Genomic DNA, 23,738 nt, shown 5'->3' on the forward strand with positions numbered 1-23,738 from the left:
TGTAGGTTACCAAAGCTAGCTAAACACCAACACCATGTTAGGACATTATCGTTAGAGAGTGACCTCATACCTTTCTTGGCGACCTGGTCCAGGCAGTTTTCATAGCTGCAGGGTCCCCAGGCACTCCAGGAAGACACTTCACAGTCAACTGAACAGCTGATATGGCAGAGCTGTGTGCTGTCAGGAGGAACACCCAGACACAAATCACTGTCCATTGGTCGCACCGCTGCGGGAACATAAATACACCAGTATCACACTGCAGAGCATACACTGTTAAAGTAAAGGTATAGGTTATATTGGTGACCAGTTCTCACTATGTAAAAATGCCAAACAAATATCAAATTTAGCAATCAAATGATATTAAAAAATGTTTCTAAAAATAAAAAAAGCATCTGCACTTCTCCATTGTCCATGTGTTCCAAATGTGTGGTCTATTCATAATGTGGCTAAATGGAATGCTTATTTCTCCTCCTCTAAAACTGAATACAATGTATGACATTGAGTGTGTATCATATATTTAGAATGGTAACAAAGTTATTTTTTAATTTGGTATGACTTACATGGATAAAAACTGTCTATAGTGCATTGCATATTCCATTCAGATCTGCGTTCGCCGGTTATCTACTGTAGCTTGCTTTGTCAACCTTCAGTCATCACTTTGTCCAGTCACGTGCATGCTTTTTCAAATACTACTCACAAATGCTTCTCTTCTCTCTTTACCTCAGGGTCTACGACAACCTTCTTTCTTCCTCTAACTCTATCTTTCTTTCCTTTTCCCCCATCTTTCTGTATAAAAAGCGATCTCCAAAATGTCCTTTAACTGTATGCTTACTGTCATGTAAAATATTTGCTTCAATAAAAAAATAGTAACATACATTGAAGTTTAGTTTTTGTGATAAAAAAAACTTCTTATCTCTGGGTAAGTCTGTCCTTACAGTGAAAAGACAAGATAGAATATATGAAAATATTAATAATTAAAGGGCAGAAAGAGTGTGACCTAAACAGAAAGAATGGGGCAGAGTGTTCAATATTAGACATCAGTGAGGTGTTATAGCAAAAGTCTAGCCAGCTGATGTGCCGATGCTGGTGCCGACTCCAGAGTGTGTGTGTATGGGGGGGATGCCGGTGAAAATCATGGACAACACGGGTTACCAGGGGGGTTCCAGGGGGCTCCTGAAACACTGGTGGTTTTGGCCGGTGGCAACGGTGGCCGGAAATAATCTAAAGGCAAAAACGTGTTGTCCGTGATTTTCACCGGTGTGTGCCAGCAACGGACGTTGTTCCCGGTTCCCGGAGCGCGAAAAGAAGAAGTTTGAGAACCACCGCTTAAGGTAACTTTAGCAGCACAATTACAACATAATCAGTCACAAGGACAATAAAAATATTCCCAGTTTGCCATGAGATGACAAATTTAATAAAAGGTTCAAAAAGATAGACTGACAAAAAGATGAGTTGGGGAAATCTTGGTTACAGTTATGAATTTGCTGCTCCCCATTTTTTACCACTCCAGGCAATGACTTGGTTGGTTGGATGATTGGTTAAAAAACCGGTGTGATAAGTCCCAAAAGTATTTATTGTCCTGTGACATTGGCCACTGGCAAACTGGAACAGGGGAGAGTTTGCATGGAGGCTAATGGGTTGACAATTGTCATTATAGATCTGCAAGATTGCTACCAACCACACTAAGACCATTCAAATGACACCACACATGATTTGTATAATAAAAACAGATTTCAAGTGAAAATTGTTCCGGTTAAAAGTTTGGATCATAGAGATGTCTGCTGGTAGCCCAAGGGTCATAAGCCACAGTACAACAGAATCACAAAGCTGCTCAGCTTATCAGAAACTCACATGATTTCAATCACCTCTTTCTTCAGAAAGGGGTGTTGGATAAATAGCAATAATACAAGTTACAAAACATATGTTACAGAACAAACGTGAGAGGGAAGTATACACATTTTCCATTTTAGCCAGCCTTACAAAAGGGAAACCTAAAAAGTATCCCTAATTTTCTATCCAGAGTTAAATCTCAAAGGTATCTCTATCCAGAGTTAAGAGCTACAGTATTTATAAAGAGGTTGAAACCTGATACCTTCCCATCTCAACGGCTTCACCAAAAAGAACATTTTTCATTTTTTATTCAGAAATTGCAGCCATGTTTAAGGCACAAATAAGTCAAAGTCGATGTTTTATCGGCAAAAAGCAGCACAGCTCAACTGCCTCTTCAGGCTAATGTATTATCTGTTTATGCCCTTCCATAACAATATGACAATTATTTTGCTTCTACAAGAGTTTTTATTCTGTTTTTTGCCTACCTCTGTTGCCTTTCAGATTGTTTGGAATTCAAGGAATTAATTACTGATTTATGTGTTGATCTGTCCATATAGAAATAAAAAAAAATGTTCCTCAGTTAAATGGAGAGTCTTAGTTATCTTTACATTACATTACATTATATTACGGTCATTTAGCAGACGCTTTTATCCAAAGCGACTTCCAATAAGTGCGTTCAACAGAGGTAGATAAAAGAACTTCAGGTCACAAGAAATCGTAAGTGTAGTCAGATGTTAACGGCACAGCAGTGGATTTTTATTATTTGAACTACATTCAAATTAACTGTCCGTGGCTGTGATCACTTACATTATCAGTATTAGTAAATAGCCCTTGAATGAAAACATTTTTGAGGCACAAGATGTTGCTTCCCAGGTCGAAGCTCAACCAATTTGTAGTGACTTCAGGCCACTTCAGGCTGTGCTGTGTCTGTGCTACCTGTACCAGCTATCTACATGCACCAATTTAGGTGCAAGCTCACAATTAATCTTCAATGTTCTCTGTTTTGCACATTTGTGTGATGTATTAATCATCTAGAAAATTTTGGCAACAGAAGAAATCTTAAAACAGATTCCTCTATGTTAGTTATTATTATGAGTTAGTAGCTATATTCTAAGAACATTTCTTCGAAAAACCAATGATGTGCCTATAGTCATCAAAACTTATAATACTAACTTGGTCAGACATTAAGCACGGCAATGTATTTCATATCGAGAAAAAAAGCAATACATGCCATCAGTCACCTTCTTTGCTCCTGAGGGAACTGGGGTTGGACGGTGGATTGCTGCTGGACTGGACACAGTAGACCTCCCGGCTCTGAATCCCACCTCCACACAATCCTGTCTGATTTCCACGCCGTCGATCCTGTTGACTCAACAAAGTGTCCACCTTGCACTCTGTCCACTCAGTGCTCTTCCAGCTATATCTGTAGAAGCAGGTGGACACAGGGAAAATAAGAATAATGAACAGAACCCCCACATGATGTCGTATTTGGTTCCAGTACAAAGACAGTTGTAGCACTTTATTACCTCACAGTTTTTGACTTTTCTCTGAACCAGCCCAAAGTTATAGTCTGTACGAGAACGTGTTGGGTTGAAGAGTACATTTCAGCTCAGGTTGTGTTTGTGTAAGGGAAACAGTACAGTTTTTTTTTTTACATGATCAATCTATGCATTCTGTCGATAAATTAAATTTAATCAGGTCCTTGTGGCCACACATGTCCTTGTGGCCCATGTTTTTGCAAATAGTGAAATTAAACTAGTGCCCAGATTTAGGAAATCAGAGGCTATTGCCTTTTCTTTTGAGATTGTCAAATAAAATACAAATACATTTATATATTATTTTAAATGTAGTGAGTAATAGCTTTAAAAAATGCATAGAAAGGAGACCTGTCATCATCTGCTTTTGAGTTGCTGCTGCACAAGCTATTGACAGCTGATATGGTGTATTGTTCGGGTCCAAAAATAATTCACTTTGACTGGGCAGAGATTTTAATGCATGAATGCATTGAATCTAATAAATGGTAACAGGATATCTCATCCCATGCAATAAGGTAAGTGATGCATATTGCGGTGTAACCTAAGGAAAACAAGGCCAATTCACAATCATATCTTATTTATATATGTCAAATATCATGTTTTTTTCTGAATCGGGAACACCTGAAAGCATTTTACTGCACATAGTCTATTCCTGCACAATACAGGCAAAAAGACAATATGCATGGATATCTTCAACCTCTTTTAAAGGTGCTTTCAATGTCCAGTCAGTTGGTTAGGTCTGTTTCATCAGTCAGAATGTTATAATATAGACAAGAGTCAAAAGAAGTGTGGAAGTTGTTTACAGATAATTATGAAAGGTCATGTGACATGACATGATATACTGTATATGGGTTACAGTCAGGTTCAGATTCTAGTGATAAGTAAGTAGTCTAAACTTTCTGCTCCATGTTGGGTTGGGTCGGACTCACATACCTATTTGTTGGACTGTGATGGGTTCAAAAACAACCATACCAGTGGAGGATTTGGTGCTACATGTGAACTACATTTTACTGGTAATTTAACACGAAGCAGAGTTGTTACTGTTTGCAGTTTAATTAATAGACCTAAGACACCGAGTTTGAATAGAAATTACAATTGAGAACCGGAAAGAATAGAATTGTAGGCTACTGTGTGGTGCATTTCATTGGCTTGCATGTCATTGGCTTGTACCTGTACTTGCTCACTGACAATAAAGTTGAATCTAATCTAATCTAATCTAATTTAATAATTTCAAAACATTATAACACACCCCATCATTTCCAGGTTTCTCTACTACAATGATTGTGCCACAATCTTTTAGGTCAAGCTTAGTTAAGCTTAGTTTCACACCGAATTGCTTGCACGGCCATGTGGCAGCAACTTGTTTTGCTAGTTTTAGGACAATTTGTGGAATGGCAATCCAATTTAAAGATTCAAGGTTTTCTCTATCAACAGCTTAACTCGCAAAGATAATTTTATGCTTCATCTTTTTTGGATCAGTCCACGCTACCACTTCAAGTTAAATTCTGAATCTCTAGGGGGTTTCTAGTTTATATTAAATAATACCATTTTCACCTACTGATGTTATTGCTGATAAAACTTTATAATTGCAGGCACTCTGATGCAAACAAAAGGGTTTCCAGTATATGTACATGTACCCTTTCTACAGTAGTACATGTCTATACACCTAATTTCAATAAGTTCAATTCTCTAATAGCTTACTTGGTAATATACCTTATTCAAACAGATGGCAATCGCTAACCCTAACCCTAACCCTTTACACATCTTGAGGTTGTACTAGACTACTAGACTACTTTCTTATTAAATGCCACACATTGTAATTTTCTTTATGTGTATACTTTATATTCTCATGTGTATTCTTTGAGCATTTTGTTGCTGTTGTTGTTGCTTCCTTCTCTGAGGTTGCGGAGGAGGGTTATTCATGTTATGTGTAACTGAATGCTCCTTTTTTAGGCCCCTGGCGCTGTTTATAATTACTACACTTTTAAAAGGAAAATGTCATCTAGCAAACTCCTACCATCCTGACAGTAACAATATCATCTAACAAACAACAGTGATGTCATCTAAACTGGGAAGGTCACAATGATGTCACCAGAACAGGGAAAGTTTTTTCTTTTATCTTGTTTACATTAACTCCCTTCTTCGTGTGTATGAGTACATATTACACATTATCATTATTTTATTTTCTCCTCTGTTCAATAAAAAAAAAGTTCAATTACCACATACTCATTGTTATGCCACCCAATGCTGTCTTCAATAAAAACATACAGCAAAAACATAGAAAACATTATAGAACGTGTAAATGCACAAATATTATTGGATTATCGAAAATAACTGAAATACTCAAAATACTAACATTGATTGTATCATGTATAAGCAAAATTATTTGTGTTGTATTGAGGAGATTGTGTGGCTGCAGCCACTGAAAAGCATCAAGCAAGCTGGTATAGCAAGTATCTCTACAATGTTTTTCTGTTATTGACCTCAGAGCTCTGTTGCCAATACACCCCAGGGTTTACAATTTAACTAGTCTGTCCACTTCAAGCTCTTTCAGGCTGGAATTTGTACACTGGAATAAGTGTGTTAATTGTGGTCGCCATTCAGGGATTGGTTTGTGTCTGCTAACTGAATCGGCAGCACTCTGCTTCAGCTGCTGTCCAACCCTGAGGTCAGAAGATGTATAGAGTGCTTCTCCCTCTGTTCATAATGGAATTCATTTGAGGTTATTATTGAAAGGCTTCATATTCATGAGCCAGGTCTCTTTCCCTGTTGCCTCAGCACTGCTGTGGCAAAACGAGGCCCATGGGAAACAAGGCATCATGGAGCTTTGAGTGGTACAGATGGGGTCACTCAAATAAGAATGTTTCAGTAAATTTGACTGGGCTTCTACCTCTCTTCTGGTACACCAATTTACTGTTTCACATTAGTAGCTCATTCTGGCTACCAAAGTATTAACTAATATCTGAAGATGGTCACCAGACTCACTCTCACTCTCAATCACAGTGAACATGAGCTGTTGCATTTCTTACCATTATCATGTTTTTTTTTCAAATGAAAGTACTTAAGCTAAAAAGAAACAAAGAATAGAAAAATTAAGGATAATGAAGGGGCTTGAAAGTTCCCTGAAATATAGACCATAACCCATGACTGTCCACTGAGTGGTGTCTTAGCACTGGGGAAATGGATTAGAAGCACTATAGCAGGGCGGTGTGCCATATGCAAAAGCATGCTGAGCTACAGTGAAATGTCTCTTGATTATTTGTATGTACTGCAGTTGAGGCAACAATGTGTGCAAGATGTAATGTATGTATGTATGCATGGTATGTACTGTATGTGTGGCAAATATAATTGACATATTGTGTATTCTTACAAGGCAAATCTAGCCATTCGGGAAATGGGGGGGGTGTCATAGTTTGTGTACTATATTTTGTACTATATTTTTGTATGTTAGTTTGTATTCACATAATCTGGATGTTCACTTGAATTTATGATGATTTCAGTCCATGATGGTGTTCATCTGAAGTTCAAATAAATCTATTGACATTTAAAAATTCATGTAAACATAATTTTTGCTCTTAAATAAGAACACTTACAAAATGCAGGACGGCACTCCTTTTCCCAGGGGACTGCAAGGCTCCTTCTCCTCCAACTCTGGACACTCTTCTCCTCCTCCAATTGGGAACTGGCTCACTGTGCGAATGCGAGTACGCTCACCCTTGGGCCCATTTGGGTCATAGCACTCCTTGGAGCATGATGACCATTCAGACCACTCAGTCACTGAACAGTCTTTGGGAATGACACAAGCCTGGTATGTCACTGGTACAGTCTCCTCAGAGCACAGACTGTAAAAGATAAAAAATGATGCAACTTAATTTGATTCAAAATGAAATCATAACTTTTTTGCTCATCATTAGTGAACATATACAATTCTCTTTTTAATGTAGTTCCTTATTGTTTGTGTCTTTATCCAGTGTCGTGTTCATCCAAGCATTAAAGATCTTTGGACAGTAGAAGGAAAATATATTTTTTATATTTAAAGTAAGGACAGATTTACATTTACTAGGGCAGACCCCATGATCTCATTTTGTGGTTTTTTTTTTTTTCCCACAGTATTTGTATATTTAACTGCCAAGACCGTTGGACTAATAAGAATATTAAGTCATAGTCGCTGATTTTTGTGCATAGGGTTTTTCTCTAGGCTGTAGGTTATAATAAACGATCCAGAAGGCAAAAGGGCTCAGTTTAAAAACATGATTGTCCTGCTGTCCTTGATTTTCACGGGCAAGCGCGCCGGCACCGGCAAATGCGCCGGCACCGGCTCTGGCCACTCATTCTCCTGCAGCGAGAGAAGAAGTATCACCTCATTCATTTACCTGAGGCGGTACTTACTCATATTGCTCCTCTTCCGATCCCGTGACTACCAAAGACACACAACACAAACACAACAGGAAGCAAACTGGAGAGCTGCTTCGCCTAGAGGTGAGAGAGAGACTCCTCCTTCAGCCTCCCTCAAATATGCCATGGTGGCAGGCCAATCACATCACCAAAATCTGATATTTTTTTCTTTGTTTAACACACACACGCACACACGCAAACACACACACACACACACACACACACACACACACACATTCTTGCACAGCTTCCCTCACTGCAAACAACATCAATTGTTTTTTGGAGTCCCGGTCCCATCCTAATCTTTTTAAAATCCCAAGCAGTATGTCCGTGACATGGATTTGAGTGTTTGGGGGAATCGCTAAAGCGCCCCCTGCGAGTCAGGATGGCATGTGCTCGAAGGAACATGAGTGACTCCGACCTGCTCAACAACATGCACAAAGACCGGTGAAATGAAGTTTGTCCCTTTGTCAGTTTGGAAAACCTTCTGCAACCTTTGGGCAACTCAAACACAGAAAAATAACGCTATAAAAGCTTTCACCACCGCAGGAGCAGTTATCCTATGCAGTGGAATAGCTTCAGGAAAATATGTTGTCGTACACATGTTAGTTAGAAGAAACTTGCCACCGGACTTACTATCTGGAAGTGAACCAACACAATCAACAATAACCTGTTCAAAGTGCTCACCAGTAGCCGGGACTTTATATAATGGCCAGCAGAACCGTTTCATTTAGCTTACTAACAACTTGACACACATGAAGACCTACAATACTTCCACATTGTATTATTGACCAAATAAAATATGGCTATTCCTGAGTAGTTAATCTAAATAATCAGCCACCACAGGGACACAGGATGTCACTTCAGGCTTTATCAGTGCACTTCAGGCTCACTTCAGGCTCACTTCAGGCTTTACCAGTGCCATAGCCCATTCCTAAAGATAAAGTCCACCCTCTCTATTGGTAAACAAGGTTGAACAGGCAACACGTCACTGAAAAGGCCTGTGACACAGCTGTATCCCGCAAAATAGTTGTTGGAACTTCCAAAATCCCCCCATAAGAAATGGCAGCCAGAGGAGTCAGACACAGGACTTGTTCTTTGACAAAAGATGAAAAAGAAACTGAACTAAAAACTGGAAAGGCTGTGTCCTCTCAGTGTTGAAGACCAGGTTGTTGTCCATGCACCTCGGCACCAGGTGCTGGACCTTCTCCCTATCCACTGACTCATCATTGTTGTTGAGGAGGCCCACCAACATAGTGTCAACAGCAAACTTGAAAATGATGAAGTTGTAGGTTAAGAGGCAATAGAGGAGAATGCTCAGCACACACCCTTGTGGGCTGGTATTGAGGGTGAGGGTTTAGGAGGTGTGGTTGTCCAATCCTACATACTGGGATCTGTTGGTTAGGAAGGCCATTATCCAGTTGCAGAGGGAGATGTTGATGCCAAGGTCACCAAGTTTGGTGATTAACTTGGAGGGGATAATGGTTTTGAATGCTGAACTGAAGACAATGAGCAGCATTCTCATGTACAGTATTTTATATTGTTTGATGCTATTGTCCAGATGGGAGAGGGTGGAGTGTAGCGCTGGGGAAATAGCGTTCTCCATACACATTTTATTGCAGTTGGTGAATTGGTGGGGGTCCAGTGAGGATGGTGGGCAGGTTTTAAACTTGCCAAGACGAGCCTCTTGAAGCACTCTTGAAGCAACAGGCTGGAAGTCATTTAGGCCCACTGTAGCAGTGTTTTTTTGCACTTACACCATAAATTGTAGGTCTGCACGTCACCTGATCTGAAGGCGGTGTTGTGCACCTTATGCAGTCGGCGCACCTCTCTGTTCATCCATGGCTTCAGACTGGGGAGAGGAGGCATACGAGTCAATGTCTGTGTGGGATTCCAGGGGGGCCTGAGTGGCAAACATACTCCATGTTGAAAGCAGTGATATAGTATATAGTCTGTTCCCTCTGGCCACACTTACTGTCATCCCTAAAGGTTTCACACATTTGATGACTGGTGTGCACTTGGGAAGAAGGAACAACAATGAGAGGTGGTTAAAGTGACTCTGGTGGGGGAGGGGAATGGCTTTGTAGGCCTCGGCCATGTTGGTGATAACATGGTCCAGGGTCTTGTTTTCTCATGTTGGTGGAATTTGTGGAATAAAGTCTTCAAGATAAGACAATAAAGGCTGCAAGAGGCATTATTTGCAGTCTGTTGCGAATGGCCACATGCAGTTACCATTATGGCAGCTTAGCATTACTATCTGGCAGAATACGCATATGTTGCAGTCACAACAGATAATGAGAACTCTCTGGGCAGATAGAAAGGTCTGCACTTAACCATGAGATATTCCAGGTTAGCAGAAAAGTGACTTGATTATAGCAGCAGCACCAAGCTTTGTTTGGAAAGATATAAAAGTCCCTGCCTCTTTTCTTAGCGGAGTCGTAGCGCCCTGTTATCTCAATGGTGCTAATGGTAAGGCTGCTGTCGAGCCTGGGAAAATCATGACATAGCAGTCCATAATCCTTTTTTGATTGATGATAAGTCACAGCTCATTGATTATGTTCACCAGCACGGTATGCTCGCATATTAGTGATTTGGCCAATGAGGAGTTAGCTTTAGCTTTGCCTTTTTTAAAGCTAAAGCTAAATTTCCGATCGTAGAATAGTAGACCCTTGGAGATTCACTTTTATTAATTTTCTCCAACTTATCGTTCATAATCAGGGATTTGTTTTTTCTTAATAGATCCACTATTGCAAGCAGAAAAGCATTGTGATTGTGTAACAATGCTCTGGTCATTGCCTTTTTGTCCTAAAAATTTGTAGCCTACACGCGTCGCAACATACGCAACACAAGAAACACCGCCACCGCAGCTGCCTGGCTGAAAGAAGCTTTAGAGCTCAACCAGGAGCCCCCGCTGGGCTCGAGACCTTCAGCTGACCAACACCGGAGGTACGAGGATCTCTGTGTTTCCCGACCATACGCTGAAAGTGGCCCGGGCTCACCGTCAGTAACCAGCTATGAAGCATGGAAGGACGCGATGGAGTCCGTTACTGTCTTTACTACCTGGCCTGTCTTCGAATCACCTACAAGGGCGATGAAAGTCATTTTCTTTCTGCTGAAGAAGCCCAAAGCTATGTCAAAAGGTTGTCCTGGCCTTTGCTTGGTGTATTTTAATCCGTCCCTCTCATATAAATAGGTTCTGCCTGAATGCCAGCTCTGGCTCTGGCATGCCTGTACGTTTAATCTCCTGGAACATTCGCGGCATGGGCAATCCTTTTAAAAGATCCAGGGTCTTCTGTCATCTAAAGCAGCTCAACTCAGACATAATATTTCTTTAAGAAACCCACCTCAAGCTCAAAGACATCATAGGCTGCAACACCCCTGGATTGAAGTTAACCACTCCAACTTCAATTCAAAATCCAGAGGGGTTGCCATTCTAATCAACAATCCCTTCTCATGTAAAGACATTGTTGCTGATAAAAATGGCAGATTTATCATAGTTGCAGGCACATTGATACAAACAAAGGTGTTACAGGTTAATGTCTACGTGCCAAACTTTGATGGCGTTGAGTTCCCAAACAGATTACTCAGTACAATTCCTCACCTAAATATCCATCCGCTAATACTAGGTTGCGATTTCAATTGCGTACTGGACCCAGCATTAGATTGCTCTCAACCCCGCATTTTTTCCCTGTGAGCAATGGCCAAAGCGTTCTCTGACTTCGCTTCCCAGAACAGTCTGATCGACCCCTGGAGACTTCGCAATCCTTCGGTTAAAAAGTTCTCATTCTTCTCCCAAGTACACAATTCATACTCTAGGATAGATTATTTTCTCCAATCCTGTATCACTTCCTCTGATTACCTAGGCATCTTAATCTCTGACCATGCACCCCTATTATTAGACATCCATTTGGCAACATACAAATCCTCCCCTCATCTGTGGAGGTTTAACTCATTACTGCTGGCAGATAACACATTCTGCAACAAGATCTCTAATTCCATTGATGACTCTTTTCGTTTAACAAAAACGACTCTACCTCACACTCATTGCCCTGGGAGTCGCTGAAAGCAGTCCTTAGAGGTCAAATTATTTCCTATAAAAAAAAAATACAACACCAAGGTGAAAAATCTCAATCCCGCGCTACTCACTATGAACATGGCGATAAACCCAGTCGTCTATTGCACACCAGTTAGAAAATCCACCTCCCGTCTGATACCCAAGATCTGCACTGAATCTAACACCCCCACTACTGACCCCGTGGAAATAAACACCACATTTAAATCATTCTACTTCTCCTTTTACAAGTCTGAATTTCCCTCAGATAATATAGAGATGGCAATGTTTAATGAATCCCTAGAGAAAGGCACCTTTCCACCCACGCCCTGTCATGCCTCAATAGCGCAGCTCCTCAAAAAAGACAAAGATCCTGTGGCTCCTTTAGACCCCTATCCCTTTTAAACGCTGATGTTAAGATCTTAGCCAAAACGATCGCTCTTCGCTTGGAAAGAGTCCTGCCCACTATAATCTCGAAAGAGCAAAATGGCTTCATTAAAGGTCGACATTATTTTTCAACACTCGTACCCTTCAAAATATTATCCACTCCTCTCACTCTGTAATTTCAACAAAGATTGTAATCTCCCTGGATGCTGAAAAGGCCTTCGACAGGGTAGAATGGGAATACTTATTTGCAGTACTGAAGCAATTTGACAAATTCAGCAGCTAGATCAGATTATTTTACTCATCACCACAGGCCAGTGTCCACACAAACGATATTCGTTCAGATTACTTCACACTACAACGGGGGACCCGCCAGGGCTGCCCCCTGTCACCACTCCTCTTTGCCCTGGCCATCGAACCATTGGCCAGCTCATTACAGTTCTCCACTCTCTTTATCTGTGATGGTATCGAACACCGACTATCGCTATATGCGGATGACTTGTTGCTCTACTTAACTGAGCCCATGTCTAGTCTTCCAACTGTCTTGTAGCAGTATTTCTGGCTACGAAATCAACATTTCTAAGTGCGAATGTTACCCCATTAATACACAAAGTTTGCATATCTGCCAAACAGACCTCCCCTTTAATCTCAGTAGCTCAGGGTTCAAGTATCTCGGCATCAATGTGACTCGTACATTCTCAGACCTCCAGCCCGCCAACTATACCGCGCTCACTGCAACCCTGAAAACTGACTTTCTTATATGGAACAGCTAACCACTCTCCTTAATTGGGAAAATAAACGCGATCGAAATGAATGTTCTGCCGAGATTCCTATACCTGTAGTCCTTCCAAAACATTTCTTTGACTCTTTAGACAAAACGATCCTAGCCTTCGTTTGGGGTGCGAAGCCGCAAACCACTATAACAAAGATGTAAGTTCAGTGGGGATCACAGCCTACCAAACCTCCAATCCTATTACTGGGCATTCCACATCAACAAACTTCAATACTCGGTGAATTCCCCTGGTGCAGGTTTGAAGCCCAATTGTGCTCTTTCCCTTCCTTTCAATTCGTAAACGCCTCCCCCCTGGGTCCAGTACGCAACAACCACCTGTTCCCACCCTCATTCTTGGACTCTTCCTTCTCAGCATGGCACCACCAAGACATACAATATTTCCTTGACCTGTACTCCGATGGCAGTTTCAACAGCTTCTCCAGTCTGTCAACTCAACACAGACTACATGCTAACCAATCATTTAAGTACTTCCAAATCAGACACTTTGCCTGCAGCAAATTCCAAAACTTCCCTTCCCCTCCCCCTCAACTCATGTGGGAAGATCTGCTATCATTCAGGACTCCGCCAAGTGGGACCATCTCTGAGATCTACAGCCATATTCTGGACCTTGGGGACCTACCTAATTCAAAAACACGGGCTGCCTGGCAGACTGGGCTCGAACTCCATCTGGACGAAATCATACGCAATCTGCATACTGCCTCATCCTGTGCTCGTCTCGCTCTCATCCAGTTCAAGGTCGTGCACAGGGTCCATTTTTCTAAATCCAGATTGGCCGAAATGTACACAGGCGTTGATGACAAATGTAATAGATGTTCGAAGCCTCACTGTAACCTAAGCCACATGTTTTTCTCTGCCCCAGGCTCCTCAACGACTGGACGGGTTACTTCAACACACTGTCCACCATATTGGGAATGCAAGTTCAACCCTCCCCTTATATTGCCATCTTCGGCACTCCGTATAACCTACGCCAATCAAAAGAAAATGATTATGTTCACCTCTTTGCTTGCTAGATGACACTTGCTCCTGCATTGGAAATCCCTCAGCCCTCCCTCTATTTCACAATGGCTTAAGGATACAATGTACTTTCTTAGAATTGAGAAAATCAAGTACCCTACGAGGGCCACACTGATAAGTTCTATCAGACATGGCAACCTTTTCTCTCTTACTTCACAGATTTACAGGCTATGCCAGACCAGTGACTGATTACCAGAACAACAGTTCCTTTTTATTTTATTTTTTCATTTTATTTAACATGGGGTTTCTGGGTGGGACGTCCTCTCTGTTTTTTTTTTTGTTTTTTTTTTTTCTGTTTCTCTCCCCTCTCTCTCTATCATAACCTATGATGAGAACTGTATGTACCCTATGACATCATTGCAATTCCAATCTACTTGTACTCTACCTCAGGGTCTATGTATGAAGTTTAACAACAATAGTATAATACAACCTTCCCTCCTTCTCTCTATCTCTCTCTCTCCTCTTTCCCCTCTTTCTATATAAAAAAATTATCTCCAAGATATCCTACAACTGTATGCACAATGTCATGTACAATGTTTGCTTTTATAAAAACAAATTGCATCTTTTGTTCAAACTGAAATATTTTCTACACATTTGCTAAATGTTTTTTATAGAATTTTAAGACCATGGATCAAGTACATTATTCATCGATATCTATCAGATATGGACTGGTACAATTCAAGATAAAATAACATAATATGTTCTGTTGATCCATCTTGTGATCAGTGTGGCCAAAACACAATATGTCTGAAAATGTCCAAGAATAGCGAGGTTACTGGCTAAAGCCTATTCACATTTTATTTGACATTCTAGGACCTCTTGAAGCAGACCAGACCCGGTCCTGGCTAGAGTTTGGGCTCTTGAAATGACCCTATCAACCTGCCAACATAAGTATTTGTCACACTGTTATTACCACGTAGACCAGGGGTCGCCAACACAACGCTCGGGAGCTACCGGTCGCTCACAAAGCCTTTCCGAGTCGCTCGCCGAAAGGTTCAAAGAATACATACATTTGACAACACATTGTCACTTGGTATAGCTTTTTAAATGTCTATCCAATCAAATTCAAATCCCGCCTCCTTTGTCACAAAACAATTATAAGCCAATCAGCTGTCAGTTCAACAAATGACGCTGCTGTCAGGTTTAGTTACGTGACACCGTAACATCCGGCCAGCAAGCGCACGCCGGATTTGCCGATGACTGCCGCGAAAACAGCCCCCAGGAAAGGCAACAAATTGCAAATGTGAATGGCAAACGTGTCTCATTGGCGGTGCTAACGCGTCTGTGGAGCGCCACTTCACCAAAGTCCACGGCAACTTTTCACGGGACTTTCATGCTGCCAGCAGGGCGTCATGTTAGCGAACGCACCGGCTCGAAGAGTTCCCCGTAGTTCCCATATAATCTCTTATAGCTCTTTTAGGTGAACGATGGGAGCCGGCTCCCGTCCGAGAGCTGTTTTCATTTTTTCTGCAACTTTACAAGACAGAATGATAGGATGGTCTCGGTCTGCAGTGCGCGAAAAGATGAGTGACAACTGGGGGGAAAAGCAGCATTTGGATGCATTTTAACAATTGTGACAACATAAAGGCAAAATTTGCAGAATTCAGCTGTCATGTCGAGCAGGGTCCACAAAAAACCTTCAGAGACATGTGAACTGTCCTACAGTTCAGTTGGAACTTGGAAGAAAAAAGAAGCTTTACCCAGGCTCTTAATCCAGTGTATGTTCTTCCAAACAGAAAACACTCGGAAGATAACATTCCAAAACTGTAGGACAGAGAACGTGCTTCACTGCAAGAACATTCCAACACTATTTTAATTCCTCATGAAAACAGTACCACACTCTCTGTCATCTCACTAACATCAGAACAGACTGAATGCATGTGAAGCACAGATGAGATAGGAACTACAGGGAATTCCCTGAATTACAGGGAATGTGAAGAGATATTGTCACAGTGAAATGTGGAAAGACAGAAAATGAAAAATGTGAAAAGTAAAGTATTAGTTAAATAGTAAAATCAGTAATATTTTGTTGTTATGTTATGTTTTTTATGAGATTAATATGATGTGAATTTATTGGTGTGAGCTTGACACTGAAAATGTTTACAGAAAAAAATAAGCTTATGTTGCTGAATCTAAGTGCATTTTGATACAAAATGTGAGTGTTGAGTGTTGGATATCAACATTTTGAAAATATTCACACAAAAGACGCTTATTCAGCTTGTTTGGGTGGAGAATCAGCCATGTGGATAAATGTTACAAATAATATAAAACATGAGTAGCTCTCCATCACTTTTATTTTGTTAAAGTAGCTCTCCGAGGCAAAAAGGTTGGAGACCCCTGACTTAGACTAATATTACTTAATCGGAAGCAAACAAAACCCCCAACGCATTCTGCATTGATGAGGTAAATAATGTATTTAGTTAAAGAATATCAAGTTACTACTGCAAGGGTTTACAAATGAGTTTTATAAGACATGGCAAACATTTATTGACTATTTTAACAATTTTGTCCAGAACCTAGAATAGATTTAGATTAAGAGGCAATTTTAATTTGACAAACACCTATTTAGACTTTTGGGGTGCCCAGTTTTACATATAGCTAAAAACACATTTTGTACATATTTGTATTTATGTATAAGTGTGATGCCACTTTGTACAAAAAAAAACAATAAGCTCCCAAATAAAGTTTGAAAGTTTTAAGATGTCCTATGGAGTTATGACTTAGTAACATTAATTCTTACCTGAGAGCTTCAACATTCCCACTCTTATGCACACAGGTGAATTCTCTTGTCTGGAAGCCAACCTGCACATCCCAGAACTTTCCTCCTGGGCGGTTCTGACGGTTCCTGTTTCTCTTCTTCTTGATGAGTTCCCTGGTTGCAGGATCTTTTACCTTACCCTGTTCCCTCAATCTCTCTTGTGACTTTTTTCTCATTTTCTCTTTTTTCCGCATGTTTTTATGCTTTTTCTGTTGTTTGGACCTCTCCGCCTGTCTGGATGGTCTCTCTGGTTTTCTCTCTGGCCTGCCCAATTTTCTGTTGGGTCCAGCTGGTTTACCACCCTCTGTTGGCAGTTTATCACCTTCTTTAGACTGTTTGTCACTTCCTTGTGACCTTTTGTCACTCTCTCTTGACCGTTTGTCTCCCTGTCTAGATGATTTATCAGCATCTTTGAACAGTTTACCACCTAGGTTTTGAATTTTATCACTTTCCCCGATTGGTTTTTCACTCTCTGTGGGTAGGGTTTCAGCTTGTCTGGTTTGCCGAGGTAGTGGAACAGCGCAGGGCCCCCAGGGGCCCACCCTAAGGCTGTAGATGCTCTCCCCTCCCTGACAGGGCCCAGGTTGGCATGTCTGAAGTTCAGTCAGGTTTGGACATGCAGCCCCACCAAAAAGCGGTGGAGACAGAACAAAGCGTATTCTATTCTGTAAGCCTGTCCCACAGGTTTTAGAGCATTCTGTCCAGGGGCTGAATTCAGACACTATACAGTCCTGCGGACAGGGGATAAGACAGGCCTGCTCTAGTCGTGGTTTAGGCTCAAAGTATTCACAGATTGTGTCCTCTGCAGGCTCCCCATTGGCCTTCTGGACACAATCCACCTCACGGGTCTGGATGCCTTCTTCTGCCCGGGTGCACACAGCAGGACGCTGCACACCAGCACTGCGCAGAGACACTGGGAGGCATTGGTTCCAGGCACCCAGCTGCCAGTCATACAGATCCTTGTGCCAGTCACACACTCTGAAACAGCTCTGCTGGTTGTCTGGTCGTTCAGCCTGGTCACAATTTGTGTGCAGGGTGGTCCAGCCTTCGGAGTGGGCGCACCATACTGCCCTGCTCTGGCTGCCACCGGGACCACACTCACTGCCCATACACCGACCCCATGGACCTGTAGAATGGAGTAAGATGGTTGAGCCAATAAGAGTGGGAAAAAAAGAAATGAGAAAGTGAAATATAAATTCTCCTTTTCTTTATTTCTAAGGCATACCAAATTATTACAATGTTTGTTTGCATATGACCATAAGATGAAGAATAGATTTGACCTTTTCTCTATCCTGTTTTTGAAATTTTTAAAATTCAATCCCCCTTTCTTAAAAATTCTGCATCATTAAGAACATGGACTAATGGATTTTGTTGAAAACATCCGAGAGTGTGGTCAACCTCTAACCCTAACCCTAACCCTTTGATAAATGAATGATATAATTCATTCATTTATCAAAGCATAAAATACTGGAAACTGTCCATCTAAGATGTAGAATTTACCCTACTTCTCCATTTACACATATTTGCTAGCCATCAATGCAGCATCCTGTCTCTTTAAATATTTGCATGAAAGTATTAGTATTACAATCAAAGCCAAACATGAATCTATAGTGCTTCTAAGACAGCACTGATGAATGTACACACATAATGCATAAAACTAAAAATTTCACCTCCACTGGATTTATGTGCAATTATAGTGTAACTATAGATATTAGGAAACACAGACCATCAGAACAATCACCCTGTATAGAGAAGGACTGTGACACACAACAACATAACAATGAGCTTGTGTGACATACAAAACCCAGAATATAATGAGCCTTGTATGTTAGTCCCGTCAGCCTTTGTGTTCAGACACCACCACTCACACTCTAATGAGGTTTCTAGCAAATGCACTACAGATGGTGAGTGAAAGTTTCAATGTGATTTTTGGGAGAAATTCTCATACTTTTGAATAACACCATCCTAAGAAAAAAAAAAAGAAGAAATGCAAAAACTCAACACATCTGATGTGAGCCAATTTGTGTGTGAACACATTGCATTCATAAAGCCCCAATTCTATTTCAAGCGAAATCGCGACAAATTTGATTGCCTTGTTAAAGCTGTAATTCGGAATGGCAAAGGTTTTATTGTGAGTTCCCCAAACATGTAACTGTCAGCAGGCAATAAAGGAATGTAATGTGGTTACAGGATGAATGGGAAGGTTGCATTAAATACTGCTTCATGGTTTCACTAAATGTAGATGAAAAACGGCAAAGTAACTGTCAACGGAACGGAATAAGCAGCAGGCTGAATTTGTCTTTAACTACAGGCAGAGGGCCTGGATCAATACAAGCAGCACACATCTGGCTGAACTGTTTTCTCTATAGAAAAAAACATTAGGATTTCTGAGGCACAGCACAACACAATTACTATTGCGATAAAACATTAAAGAAGTGGTTCTCACACTTTTTACATCAGGTACCACCTCTCTCCAAGTACCACCACTATGGCCGATGTTAAAATACAGTAGAGTAGGCCCAACATATTCAGCTGCAGTAAGCAAATTTATTGCTCATAAGAATATTATTTATTTTGACCTTTGTCAGTTACAGCCACATTGTACAAATTGGTACTATAATTCTCTCATATGAACAACTCTCCTATATGGGGCAGTCCCTCTTACACCCACAGCATGTTCAAACACACACACACACACACACACACACACACACAGACACACACATAAACACACACAAACACACACAGCATATGAGAACATTAATAACAACTGCATTTCAGTCAAAAACACAAACAACTGTACTTCAAACACACAGCATTTTGGCAACTATAACTCTTATAGGCCTGACAGAACAGAAAGTCCTCCTAAGCTGCACCATCATGCTCATATCTGATATAAACAAGTAAATTGGCCAAACTTGCATCATCAGTAGTCTTGTCCAGTACGATGGAATAATAGCGACTATTTTTAATGCGTTCAATCAGTGTCTTCCTCCTAACGTCATCTGCCACGGCTCCTACTCTCCTCACTGTGTCATTTGAAAGTGGCACCAAGTTTAACTGTTTGGCGACCTTCTCGCCACACATTATGTGTACCATCTCTTTGGCTAATGTGAGACACAGCTTTTAACCAATTGTGTGCGGCTTACCGGCTTTGAGGCTGGCACGATATGAAGCTTCCTGTGCTTTAACCCAGTGTTTTTCAACAGGTGTGCCGTAGGACATTAGCCAACTTCACTTAATTAGTAGACAGACCGGCAGATCGCAAATTTTGAAGCGGGCACTGCCCAACCTCGGAATAAAATGTTGCGTTCAATCGCAGCTGAAATTTTGAAGCGTGCTGCGCTAACGTTAGCACTCAATTCCTCCTCCTGATCTGCAGATATTGTCCTTTTAGTTCCCCTCTGCACGCAGAGCTAATATCGGTAAGGTTAGTGAAATGAAATGTTAAGTGAATGAAAAGCTAAACTCATTTTAAGTCGCATTTCATTTATGTACAGTTTGAGAACGACTGCATTAAAGGAATTTTAATGTTTTATCACGATAGTAATTGTGTTGTTAATGTACTAAAAATGTGGTAAGCTGATGAGACAGTGACAGATAAACATTTTCAAATGTATCTGCAGTGGTGTAGATAAGCAATGAGACCGGTGCAGCAATAGAAGCAGACTTGTTATTTATTAAAAACCCACACATGGATATGAAGATGGTTTGGGTTTAAGACAACGGATTCAGAACAAACTGTGATTTTAGTATGCACAAAGAGGGGACCTACCAAATCTGGTTTCAATACCTCAAACAGCATCCATGCAGTAAGGACAATGCATTAAATTGTGTGGGTCATCGTCAATAGATATTGAAATATAAAATATTGCAAAAGCACTGAAACATTTAGTGATGAATAATTTGTCCCATATTGCCCAGCCTAAGACAACCTAATAGCCAAATGGAAACCAGTGTGAGACCACTAGAATCTTTGAATGGAAAGGCAGAAAAAATTAAAGCAACATCCGGCAGTTTATCTGTATTCACACGTTGAACACACATTCATGATAAAGAGACAATTTAAAGATATGGTATTATCATTATCATTAACTACTGGACGTCCTCACACAGAGCAAAAATTGCCATTACATAGGGAAAGTATAATAAACCGGCCATAAAGAGGCTGCTGTGAAAAAAACATAGAGCCTGTAACTTATTCCAAATCACACCACCCCTTTAATATGAATGCGGACAGACTCTCATTGACAAAGCCTGAATCAACGAACAATCTTTGAAGCTTGAATAGCTTGAAACTTGATAGTTTCTTGGAGCCATTTCACACTGAGCAGCGGCATTTCTTCAGATATCTCTATCGTGTTGACAAACCTCCGTTTACACACTCTGCTGTAGTGTAGTGAAATGAAGAAGTGAACAAAGTTGTGAAATGCTTTTTTCAGCTTTCCAATGCATAACAATCCTGTGTTAACAAGACACGCACAGCCCATAATGCATTGTGTATTTGGCTCACTTTGGATGAAATTGGATGAATCAGGGTAAAATTACTTTCTCACTGCAATCACACCAGACTATGGTTTCATAAGCAGTACTTCATTCAAATTTCCTGAACTGTGACCATGTTCATTTACATCATCCCCACACAACATCAGTTAGTTTGTGGGGTTTGCGGTGGAAATGTTTTTATAATGTTGACTATCCATATTGATCCTTAAAACACATAAAAACAAAACACACAGCAGCACGATTACAGCAAATATGGAGCAAAATGTCCAGTTGTACAGAACTTGCTGCAATGTGTTATTAGCTTTGACATAGTCATAGTCATCTCTTACTAAATTATAAAATTAACAGGTTATTTCCCAGGCTGCAAACTATACCATTTGGCACCACCAGCATTAACCACATTTGTGAGATAAGACTGGGATAAAAACCCACTGTGGCATAGATGTTCTTTTTCACAGCCCAATACATTACACTATGTGATAAAAGAAATACGCATTGGTACTTCCACCACAATTTCTTAATTAAATGTTCTTAATTCCAAATTTGCGCTGCGATCTACCGGTCTGTCTCGTGGGCCGGATCGTGATCGTTTTGGGACTAATTGAGTGAAGTTGGATAATTTCCCACGGCACACCTGGCGATCGAGAGCCAGGCACAGTGGGTGAAAATCACTGCTCCAGCTTACCTGCTCATAATAGGTACTTGCACATTTGTAACTTGTAACTTGCACATTTAATTTAATTTTTGCACAGTTTGAATATTGCACATCTGGTTCATATTATATTTATCTTTGGACTCCGACCCATTCAGTTACACTTTCTGTATATATCAATGTATGTTTTTTTTCACAATAGATTTACTGTTGCTCTTATATGTTGATCGCACCAACCAGTGAAAACTTACTTGGCAATAAAGCTCTTCTGATTCTGATTCTGATTCAGAAGGGAGGATAGCTAAGATGGCAGATGGCTGGTGCCGTCAAATGTGAAGGACAGAATTTGAAGATAATGTGCTTAATGTGTAAATAATATTATCACATTTACTTTTTATTATTTATTTACAGAGGAAAAATCTGATCACATCAGTTTAACAATCTGAGATTCTACATATAATTCATAATGTAGATATATCATTAGAAAGTTCTCGTAGAGAATTATTGCTTACAAAAGCAGGCTTAGTCCATGGCTAAATCCAAATGTTTGGACAACTAAAACTCTGTTTTGGAGTGAAAACAATCTTCATCATCAATATAAATGCCCTATCGATCATGTGCAGAAAACAGTTGGGTACAGATAGTGATCCAGACCAGACCTGGTCTAATACCGCCACTTATTACTGACAACACTGCTGAGCTCTTTGCCGTCTGCACCACAACAGCTTTTCTATTTTTATAATTAATATTTTAAATTTTATTGTAGATTTTATGGGAAACCAGTACAGCAAAGCTAAAATGGGAGAAATCTGATCCCTTTCCCTAGTTTTGGTCCGGACACGTGCAGCTGCATTCTGAACCAATTGGAGAGTCTTAATAGTTCAGCCTCGAGGTAACAAATTCATGGACAAGTTTTTGTGCATCATTCTGTGACAGAATGTGCCTGTTTTTTGCAATAATGCGTCAGTGAAAGAATGCACTCCTTGAAATTTGTTTTATGTGGGCGTTAACATCAGGTCCTGATCAAAGATGACTCCTAGATGTCTGATGGTGGCGCGGGAAGTCAAGGAAATGTCATCCATGATGGCCATCTCATTGGATATAAGGTGTTTAGGGCCAAGCACAATGACCTCAGTTTTGTCTGAGTTAAGCAGAAGAAAATTACAGGCCATCCCGTGTCTCAGGGTCCTTCAGGCATGTTTGGAGTTAATTTAATTGACTGGACTCTGGCCTGGTGGATAAATAAGTTGGGTATCATCCGCATAGCAGGGAAAATCTATGGAGCGACAATTGTACCTAAAAGATGTAAATATAATGAATAGTATTGGTCCAAGCACTGAACCTTGAGGAACGCTCTGTCTAACATTCAAGTGTATGGAAGATTCATTAACATGAACAAACTGAACATGAACTGCTTTTTCCAGGATCTTGGAAAAAAAGGGAAGATTAGATACATGCCTGTAGTTGGCCAGAATGCCTGGGTCAAGAGTAGGTTTTTTTAATACAAGGCTTAATTACAGCTACTTTAAAGGACTGTGGTACATAGCTTGTTACTAAAGAATGATTGATCATATTTAGTAAAGAAGTGCTAATTGAAATAAAGACTTCCTTGAGCAACCTAGTTGGAATTGGACCGAGGAGACAAGTGTATGATTTAGATCAGGAAATCATTGAAGATAATTCAGTAAGGGCAATTATAGAGGAACAATCAAAATATATATGAGGTTTTTTTAGTTGTTTTTGAGGATCAGTCAGTGCCTATTGAGAGGAGGAGGTGATGAATTTTGTTTCAAAGTTGGATATGTGTTTGCTGACAGCCT

At 40.5% G+C, this 23,738-nt stretch overlaps 1 protein-coding gene across 1 annotated transcript in view; it reads right to left on the bottom strand.

Moving 5' to 3' along the window:
* thsd7aa (thrombospondin, type I, domain containing 7Aa) overlaps positions 1-23,738 on the bottom strand; it is a 101,547-nt gene that overhangs the window by 54,637 nt on the left and 23,172 nt on the right. The window contains exons 2-5 of the mRNA XM_076157061.1: positions 16,743-17,886; positions 6,959-7,207; positions 3,072-3,253; positions 71-226 (exon numbers count right to left, since the gene is read on the bottom strand). Of these exons, the coding sequence (XP_076013176.1) occupies positions 71-226; positions 3,072-3,253; positions 6,959-7,207; positions 16,743-17,886 (1,731 nt within the window). The remainder of the gene's footprint in view (positions 1-70; positions 227-3,071; positions 3,254-6,958; positions 7,208-16,742; positions 17,887-23,738) is intronic.

The sequence above is a fragment of the Genypterus blacodes genome, unplaced genomic scaffold, assembly GCF_046128005.1.
Source record: "Genypterus blacodes isolate CSIRO-AG114 ecotype Tasmania unplaced genomic scaffold, CSIRO-AGI_Gbla_v1 ptg000072l_1, whole genome shotgun sequence".
Taxonomy (NCBI): Eukaryota; Metazoa; Chordata; class Actinopteri; order Ophidiiformes; family Ophidiidae; genus Genypterus; species Genypterus blacodes.